We start from the raw sequence: 10,262 nt of genomic DNA on the forward strand, positions 1-10,262 counted from the left end.
CCCCCCATCCATATTGAACCTCTGCAAAACTTTGCCAATGTATTCCTTCTGAGACAAATACAACACATGCTGATTTCTGTCCCGAAGTATCCGCATACCCAAAATGTGATTTGCATCACCCAAATCCTTCATATCAAAGGTCTGATGCAGTCTCTTCTTCAAGGCATCCATCTCTTTACGAGATTTCCCGGCAATCAACATATCATCAACATACAAGATGAGGATCAATAGACTGCCATCCAAAGCTTTCTTGGTGTATAAGCAGTGATCTATGTCACTTCTCCTGAAATTCTGGGATTTCATGAATGTATCAAATTTATGATACCATTCCCTTGGTGCTTGTTTGAGCCCATAAAGACTCTTTTTCAGCTTGCATACAAGCTTCTCCTTTCCATTCACTGCATAACCCTTTGGCTGTTGCATATATATCTCCTCATGGAGATCACCGTGAAGAAAAGCAGTCTTCACGTCCATCTAAATCAAATCCAGATCATCATGAGCAACCAAAGCTAATACAGCTCTAAGTGTGGTAATTTTGACCACTGGAGAGAAGATCTCATCAAAGTCCACACCATATTCTTGCTTGATGCCCTTAGCCACTAACCTGGCTTTGTATCTTGGCTTTGCATCAGGTGCAACTTTGAGCGTGTAAACCCACTTGCATGGCAAAACCTTCTTGCCTGTAGGCAAATGCACCAACTTCCATGTTCCATTTTTGTGCAGAGAATCCATCTCTGACTTCATAGCACGCTCCCAAAGAGCCTTGTCTGTCCTCTGTAAAGCCTCCTTATAACATGAGGGCTCCTCACAGTCAGTAAGCATCAAGTAGTCAACCCCTGGAACAAACCTGTCAGGGGCTCTGGAGGGTCTTGTGGACCTCTATACCCAATGACCATCATTTGCAGGTTGCTGTCCAGCCTGCATATCACCTATGGGTGGCTCCTGTTCCATGCCATAAGGTTGAAAGATCATGCCTGGTATCTCCTCTAACTGTGGGATATCCATAGGGATATCTTCTGCCATCTCTGGCTGTCCATTTGGACCATTTTCAGCACCATTTAAGGGCTGGTTTTGATGCTGTAATGGCTGATTTACAGCCCTTGGTTGTTGTCCATGATGTCCATCAGCATCAAAGATGACTCTGCCAGGCTCCTGTTGCCTCGTAGGCTCCTTATACATGTTTCATCAAAAATGACATCATTGCTGCGTATAATCTTTCTAGAGAGAGAGAGAGAGAGATGCACGAGTGTTGGGCACAAACTCGTTACTTACATAATGCTTGATTGATGTAAAATGAAAGTACACGACATTTTTGTAGGTGCAAGACCGAATCTTTTGACTCACACTAATCACGAGTACTAATGGGCACATGACACACAGTACATACTTACCTTATCCAGATAAGAGGGCATTCACACCTAAGCAGGTGTTCACACACTCATAAATGAACAACGTGGACATACACACATTTAGCCCTTTTAGAGGCTGTACACACGGACACACGCAGGCACACAAACACAGTTGCACAAGCACACGGTGAACACACATGTGAAGCTCTGAATATCCCAACAGTCCGGGCACCAAGAGGGTTCTTAGGGACCATCCATAGCACTATCGGGGTCAAACATGGCTGCCCGCTCTCTCCCACATTGTTGGGGCTGGACAATTGGAGGGACAGCCTCACAGAATGAGAAACGGAGTTTCCACAACTTTTGGCTAGGAAATGGCCGTTTCTTGTTACTATGGCAGGTAATGATGCTTTCACGCATGATCTGAAGTAAGCCATCAAGGTGGCATGAGATTATCATGGCTAAGTCTCCTTGGTCATAGATGCACTTTTTGAGACCATAACCTACATACATATGTGCACACACTAGATGCGTACTGCCTTCCATGGTTGGTCCTCTGAGTTCTCCATTACGCGAGAGGGACATTGTCATGTGCATAGGGTGTATCTACCATGTGCAACATGCACACAAGACTAGCTTTGAGGCTTGGGGAAGCTTGGAGCTAGGTAGGCTGATTGACGAGCTGGGCTAGGAATAGACTGACGGGCGGGCGCCCAAGTGTGGACGCTCGGTGACCGGCCAAGAGCCTATAAAAGGGTGGCCAAGGTCAGTCAGTAGTTCATAGAGTCTCGCGAGTCTTTGTGAGAGCTCTATGGTGAGGAGCTTGGATCTAGTGCAAATGTGCACATGCTTCATGCAGCCGAGGCCGGCAGTAGTCTCAAGGCTCGCGAGGGTAGCTCCGTGGCGGTATGGGACGTCACGGGGTAGAGACAAGTCGGTACGTCTTGCTAGTTAGCTCAGCTCGTGGCTTGGTGGGGACAGCCGTGGGCAAAACTTTGAGTTAGGCCTGCACCCCCTTCACGTTATTTGGCTTTGTTTTGTAGGTTTCGAGTCATAATTCAGGAGCACTTTACGAGGAGATCTGTGGGGATTTGATAGACATAGTAGGTCTTGGTACACTCATGGGTTGTCGGCTGGTTTGAACAACATGGCCTTCAGATGGATTGCCTCCCATCCCCTTTTCAGTATGGACTTGACTCACCGTTCTTGGATCTCTCAGAGCAAGTGTCAACCGCCTTGTCTGCCTCGACTTGACGAGGGTCCACACGAACCTGCACATGGATGGCCCACTCCAGCTCCCCATGAAACTCTTGTTCTACAGTGAGCACTTCCTGCGAGTTTCTAGTGATGGATTCATCACGAGCCCTAGATACCTTCATTGGCACGTTGCATGCGGTGCATATCACCATTGACGAGCTGAGGGTATCTACTACCAGCTGAGGGTATCTACTATCATCACACCGCCTACAGGTTGAGTCTGGTAGAGCAGAGGGCATCCCCCAGGAAGCATGATGCACAGGGTAAGCATGACCAGGAAAGTGCAGAAAAAGGAGCACTATTTGTGTAGATGCCTATCCTATCATGAGATTCACGGGAGATTCCATTGCCTTATGTATTTGTCCCTCTCTCATGGGTTATGCAGTATAGGGATCAGTGATGCTTACATATGTACCTACTGGAGCTCCATCATCATTGGGATGTCATGCTCGGATAGTGCCGTGGGGGTGGCAGCCAGCGGCATGCCTCTCAGACCACCATTACAGACTTCTTTAGACTGCCTCAGCCTGTAACACAGGGGCAGCCACTCAGACCCCACAAGGACAGAGGGATCACACATGCCGTTGACTTACCAGAGCACGAGATCCTCTTGTCCCACGCACCCGTGGGATCACTAGAGAGATAGCCTGATCCCTTCTGAGAGCTAGACATCCCTCCCCCCAAAGATCTGGATCTTCCATCAGTTGTAGATCCAAGACATACATGGATCATAGGGGCCCAGGTCCATGTGATCCTTACACGTCACCAACGCACGATGGAGGCCTCTTCTTCTCAGCCTCTCTTCACTATTTCAGATCTTATGGGCACCCTCTCCTGCCAGATGATGGATCTCTTCCATAGGCCCCTCCCTTCCATAGATTCGGGAGTCCATTATGATCATTCTTGTGACCTCCGAGTTGTTCTGTGCATTTACCTAGCACTTAGCTCCGGTTACTAGGTTTCCAGTTTCAGTTTCAGTTTTCCATGACGATGATATTCCATGGATACTTGTAATCATCTTTTGTCTCATAGGCCCATAACTCTCTTTCTCTCTCTTTCTCTCTCTCTCTCTCTCATACAACAAAAAACCCACCAACCCACGGCGTTTCTCTCAAAATAATTGCAAGAAGGATGAAGTTGAAAGAACAGTTGTAATTTGAAAATTGGCTTGTGAATTTGTGATAGTTACACTTTCTGAATTTTACTTGAAAATTTTTGATCATTTTTCTAACCAAAGATACGACTTTCTAAAGGTGGCTCTGATACCACTGTTGGAAGCTTCAAAGAACCCAAGCATGCATAGAAATTCAACGTGAAACACAATAGCCCTCATCTATTCTCATGAGAAGTTTCGATGAAATAAACTGATCCAATCCCTTTGTGCGGACTCTTGCAGCTCTTGAAGAATGGCGGAAAAAGAAGTTGGAAGAAGCAAGGAAACGTTCAGAGGCTATGAAAGCTAAGCAAGAAGAGTATCTGACGTAACAAGGCTGTACCTAGGTGTCTTCTTAAAGTAGGACTAGAGTGGCCTCTCAAGAAGCGGTGCTCATTGTACGAGCAGTCTCTCTCATACGTGTAGAATTGTACTGTAAATGGTTATGCATACACGTTTCTGGATTTCGTTTAATTAAGGTATAATTAGGTCATTATTATGCTATTGCTAGGTTGCAAAGAAGATGTGCATGATGTGGCTGTGTTTGAGAGTCTCTAGCACAATGATGCGTGGACTGTGAGAGGGCCTTCATGCTCTTTAGAGTTGAGTCCATGTATTAGTAGATAGTAGTACTACAAATGAGTGTATGTAATCTCTCTCTCTCTCTCTCTCTCTCTCTCTCTCTCTCATAATTTAGTTTCTAAATCTTGTAGACAACAGTTTTTAGCCCATCCATTTGACACTATCTTTACCAAATTGTGTCTCATTATTGTTACAAACAATTTGCACTTTTGTTGCTCGTTGGTCATCTGCCATGTCAATGTAGTTTTTTTTTTCACTATTCACAATAAAAAATATGTTTAGAGAACATTTATATGCATTGAAATTGTTTTCCACTGATACAAATTTGGGAATATGTGCCATTCATGAGGAAGAAAATAATTAGGTACAATCAGAACTGCGTGATTTTGCTCGAGTGGTTAGGAGGAAAGTCCATCGGTCTTATTAGACAGCCCAGGAAGGGCACCATATCTGGACTATTCCCTGTTTTATCCACATAAGTCAACACTTCACTAAGTGGGATCAGTTCCTACGATGAACGATTTCCTCCTCCCTGCATGCAAGGTTCCACCTCCAACATGGAATGCACTATGGGTGGTATAATGGTTTAAACCATAAAAAAGGAGGGAATATTCTTACACTCTAAAAGTAAGGTGCATAGGCTAAAAAAGAAGGTTCACAATGCATTTCTAGAGAGCACACATCTATTTTTAACTTCTAATGTAGTTAATTATAAAACTATTTTAACTTTTTCTTTTACGATAACCGAAGCAACAAATTAAGACAACAATTATGTTAAAATGTTGAACCACGACCAGGGTAACAATTTTGTTCCTCAATGAATAGATTATTAGGGTTTTTGGGGGGAGTCTTTTAGAGCCCTTTCATGTGTAGAGAGAGATGGTATTCTTCCTAGCGTACAAACATATCTTTTTACTATAGTAGAGGTCATTTTTTTTGGGCACCTTGAGCAAATAGACTTTTTCTTAAATGATCGGAGAGAAGTGTTTTGACATTTAACTTTTTTAAAAAGGCCGTCTTCTCTAGAGTTGTGCCATGTAATGATGGAAAGCATATATAATATTCTGTTTAATTATATATATATATATTATTTTTGGAACATTGAAGAGTGAAAAGCTTGAGACATTCGCGGTATGAATTACGTTGGTTTTTTGCATCACATTGATCTTTTGAATTCTTTTGAGGTAAGTTTATGGTTCACTTGATTAATGTGAAGGGCTAAGCATGATTCTTCTTGTGTTTGGAATGTTTTTTTTGGGGCATGAAAAACCTGAGTTTCTCATAATGTGACTTTCATTGGTTCTTTATGCCAATTGAACTTTTGAATTTCGTGCTTTTGAGGTGATATTGTTGCTCACCTGATCAATGTGAAGGGTTAAGCATGAATCTTTCTTCCTTTGGAGTAACTTTTGTAGACATGAAAACTTGACATAATCACGGTGTGGCTGTCTGGGGTTTTTCACACGTGAATATTCGAAGGTCCTCTAGCTTCTTTTTTCAGCATTGTAGGTTCTTATGCCTGTTGCTAAGCTTTGACGGTATCCCATTGCAATGACTTCCAAAGTGAGTTGACAAACAGTTTAAGTTGTCATTTATAAGTGTTCAGATGACGCTGTTGTAGTAGTAGTAGTAGTAAATGTTGATGTTGAAGCTTCGATTGTTGCTTATCCTTATTGTTCATAGTGCAAGCATGTTCTTGTGGCTTCTCCATTTTTGGGAGAGGTTTCTTGTGGTTTGCTTGTTCTTACTTTGGTCCACACCATTCAAGACGTAGGCATGCTTCTTCTTGACACAACAATGGAGAGTGAGGCGATTCTTTCTTTGATGGCTTTGGACACCCAGATGGGGGAATTACCATCATAATACCCTTGAAGGGCAATGAGTAGGCATGTAAGCATCTATTTTTGGTGGACTCTACGATGTGGGGATTGGTGCCTTTGTTGTGGAGTTTACTTTCTTTGTGCAAGCTAAGGGGATATCGTGGATTTTTTTGGGGATCCACACTTTCATTACCCTCGTAGAATTCATCTTATAATATATTCTTGGAAACCCAATACTGATGAGTTGGAAGAAGGTTCTTTCGGACTCTTTTGGGTTTTTATGGAAGAGGTTGATGAGTACTCTGTTTTCCAAGCTCTTGAGATTAACGTTCTAAGCATTGCCTAGGTTGGTGAGGTAGCCAAATTGGATTGCCACCCTATAAGTAGCTTTGAGCTACTAATAATTGCTTTTCTATACCTAGCTTTTGATATCATAAAGATATCTTGACATTGACATTTTGGTGAGGTAGACAAATTAGATTGCCACTCTATTAGTGGCCTTGAGCTACTAATAATTGATTTTTTGTCCACCTTTTAATCCCATAAACATATATTGACATTGAAAAAAACCATGTAGAGATTTGTGTTACGAAATTCTACCCTAGTTTAGCTCATATTTTGTAAGATTCCTCTCCTGTATCTAGAAGGTTAAGACATCACTATACACCTTTTCCTTGACTTTAATCTTTGAAATAGTTCATTTTCTCCTAAATTGACTTAGAGCGAAAATATTTTCGAGAGAGGTAATACAGTTTTGAGATATTTTTGGATACAAAGTTACCCTTTAATTTTAAGATGAAGTTTAAAAAGAGCTTTCCAATGTGCATTAGAAATTAATTGAATATGTGCACTGGATATCTTAACCTAGGGGTACCTATTTTTAGAACAATTTGGATTAAGGTTCAAAGAGTGTTCTAATGGGCCTATGGGATTAATCCAAGTGTTTGAATAAGAAAAATGCAAGAAGAAAAGAAAATCCACAAAAAATGAGTAAATTTTCACATAAGATGAAGAGTTGACTAGTACTGGTACTTAATCTTTAAAAATGTGAATTTTGACACCTCAGGGGAGTGGGAAGAGATCTTCAAGGAGGCACCTAGAAATCACATCAAATTGGTCATTTTTTATTCAAAAAATACATGAGGTGGCTAGATATTTCATCTCTCATCTCTCCTCTTTCAAACTAGATCAAAAAGTGGGCATAACTAGTCTAAATCTTGTCCAAATTGGCCTAAACTGAAGCTGGAAGCCTCTAGATCCCAGTTGGGCTTGGTTGGTGGCCTCCCTCACTTATAAATAGAACCCCATTCTTTTGTATTTTCATCTTAGAATATTTTCATGCTAGTGTAATTTTTATTTTAGTGTAATTCCTTCATCCCTCTTCCTTGCCTCTCCATTGTGAAGCTTTGGTGCTTCACTAAACCTCTTCTTCTCTTGAAGACTATCCTCTTATCTTGGTGGTGGCCAAGCATCTTCCTTGAAGGCTACACATCTCCTTGCAAGATAAAGAATCAAGCCCAAATCAAGGGTAAGCAAAACAATGATGTTTATATTATCTTCTTCTCCTCCACATGCTTGGGAACCATTTTATCTCATGGTTTCTTCTTAAAACCATGCCCTTCTTGATTTATGTTGTTGTTTAGATAAAGTAATCTTAATCACCTATGCTCAAGTGTATTGTTTATGATTTATATTCACTGTTTATGAAGAAATACTCACTTCTTATGGTTAAATCCTTCTTGCAAGGTTAAACCTTAATTCTAATCTCATTTTTTAATCTTAAACTCTAAGCTTATCAATCTATTTTTATGTTTATTAACCTACTTAGAATGAGGTTAATTCATTTAAGATTGTTTTTATGATAAGAAATCTTATATTTATTCATTTTATGAAAGAGAGCTTATGATAACATTCATATATCTATTTTCATATGGAAGTTATATTTGAATATTTTTATTAAATAAACAAGATGTTTAGATGCATTTATGTTTATGTTTATGCTTAGATTTTTGCATAAATTAATTTTTGTATTAAAAGTGAAGTTTTGAGCATTATTCATTTGCTAGAAAAATAAAGAAGGTTATGCATAAATTTTTTTAAATTCATTCAATTTATAGGAATTATGAAAAGATTCACATAAACTTTTTCTTTCATCAAAAGTGGACTTTTGAGTATATTATAGTTTAGAAATTACGAGAAGGTTATGTATAATTCTTCTTTAATTTTCAAATGAGGATTATTATGAATATAATTCATTTAGATTAAAAATAAATTAGTATGTGTGTATAAATATTTTATGCTGAAAGAGGAATTATGGGTATAATTAATTTTGTAAATCTCATAAGGATGTATGCATAAATCTTTTATTCAAAAAGTGGAATATTGAGCATATTTTATTTTAAAAAAATTGAGAAAAGAATGTGAAAATATTCATATAAGAATGCATCGGAGAACATGGATAATTTTTTAATCAGAAAGAGGAATTACGAACATATTTTACTTTTGGAATTATGAAGTTTACCTCTAGATTCTCAAAAAAAAGAATCTTAAGTACGTTTTTAATAGGAAAAAGGTGAGTGGAAACTCTTACTTGAATTATTGGTTAAATAAGGAATTTCATTATAATTAGATTTAATGATTTATGGACAAGGGAATTACATAAAGGCTTTCTATGATGATTTAAGATATGGTTGAGAAATGATGAGGAATGATGTGTAAAGTTGACTATCTTCTAGAAAGAGGTCGTGGACCTAGGTTGAGAATGTTGCAATATAGCCAGATGGAGAGTCAAAGAAAGACGTTCCGTGTGGCAAGGTCGGCGGAGGTCTTGACTAGCCTCGGTTCGGTTAAAATGGTGAGCTTCCTGTATGGTGGATGAGGGGCCAAGGAAGCGCCCTCTATGAGTGAAGCGCTAGGTCACCTGCTGCTGCGAAGGATCCTAGAGAGTGCTGACCATACGGTGCTCGGGCTTTGGGTCGCCTAAGATACCCACACGTGCGTCGAGGAAGAATGGAACACTGAGTTAGAGTTATTTTCTGAATACAGGCCTGGATCTGGTTGACCTTGCTAGTCTTCAATGGATGAGTCCATGGCTCCTTTTTGGTAAACTAGATCTTGGTTGATCTAGCTGATCTTCAATGGAGAGTCCACATGGATTTTATGAATAAAAGAGATCATACTCTTGGGTACTATAAGTTAGGAACCATGAAACGGCCCCTAATAAGTGAAGTACTAGAGGTGAACCTAGAGGGATTGACCAGGTGGTGGACGCTCTAGTTGCCGATGATACCATAGGTATGTTGAGGAAGGTATGAATGGAATTTGGATTTTATGGATGGAAATTGGAAAAGTTGGAACTTGGACCCTAGAACTGGAATACTGAGGATTTTGATGGAAACACTGATTTTATTGTAATTCTGTCTTGATGAAAATAGTTGAATCTGAGAAAAGGTAATTTCATATTGAGTACCTAAGTGGTGTGTCTATTTAATATTTTTGTATGAGTGCCGGCGGCGGCTAGGGAGCCTGGGAACTTTTTTGCTAGGTACCCGGGACAAAACACAACCAAATTTTTATAAAGAGGGATCTCACCAATACAGTGGTTGGACGGTTGGCTAACCCATGGGCCGGTTAAGCTGAATTGGTGGATTCCTACAATAAAGTTCAATTATGTTCAAAGTTACGATAGTTGAAGTAAGTCACATGATAATTCTTGTTCTATGGGAAAGAATCAACGGCTGTGTCTCACTTGAGGGAAAAAAAGCGTTGATCTCTATGAACCAAGGCAAGTCTCTCCTTGATTCGACCATGTGATCCACGGGTTCGGTCGGAATACAAAGGATAGTTAAGGCTTTTGATCCCGTTAGATAAATTTTCGTTAGAAGATTTTCCTAGAGGAATTGCCTATGCTTTCTGGGCGAGGAAAGTTTTTTTCGGGTACGGTTTTGGAAGAGCCACCGGAGTAGTCCCTTGCCCGGACATTCGTGGGTGAGGCCCGGAGTGGGAAGCTCTGCCCTACATAGTCGTTATTCCACTGCCCGTCTTTTAGTTAAACTACAGGGTAGGGGTCTCACAGGTCGTATGAGAGCGTTTGGTTGAAGT

General features: G+C 40.3%; 1 protein-coding gene across 1 annotated transcript in view; it reads left to right on the plus strand.

Moving 5' to 3' along the window:
* The window catches only part of LOC147608525 (uncharacterized), an 81,412-nt gene extending 77,149 nt beyond the window's left edge, over positions 1–4,263 (plus strand). The window contains exon 4 of the mRNA XM_086789239.1: positions 4,003–4,263. Within this exon, the coding sequence (XP_086645365.1) occupies positions 4,003–4,091 (89 nt within the window). The 3' untranslated portion in view covers positions 4,092–4,263. The remainder of the gene's footprint in view (positions 1–4,002) is intronic.
* The last annotated feature ends 5,999 nt before the right edge of the window (positions 4,264–10,262 follow it).

This window comes from Cibotium barometz, chromosome 53, assembly GCF_041138505.1.
Source record: "Cibotium barometz isolate CiBa-2024 chromosome 53, ASM4113850v1, whole genome shotgun sequence".
Classification (NCBI taxonomy): domain Eukaryota; kingdom Viridiplantae; phylum Streptophyta; class Polypodiopsida; order Cyatheales; family Cibotiaceae; genus Cibotium; species Cibotium barometz.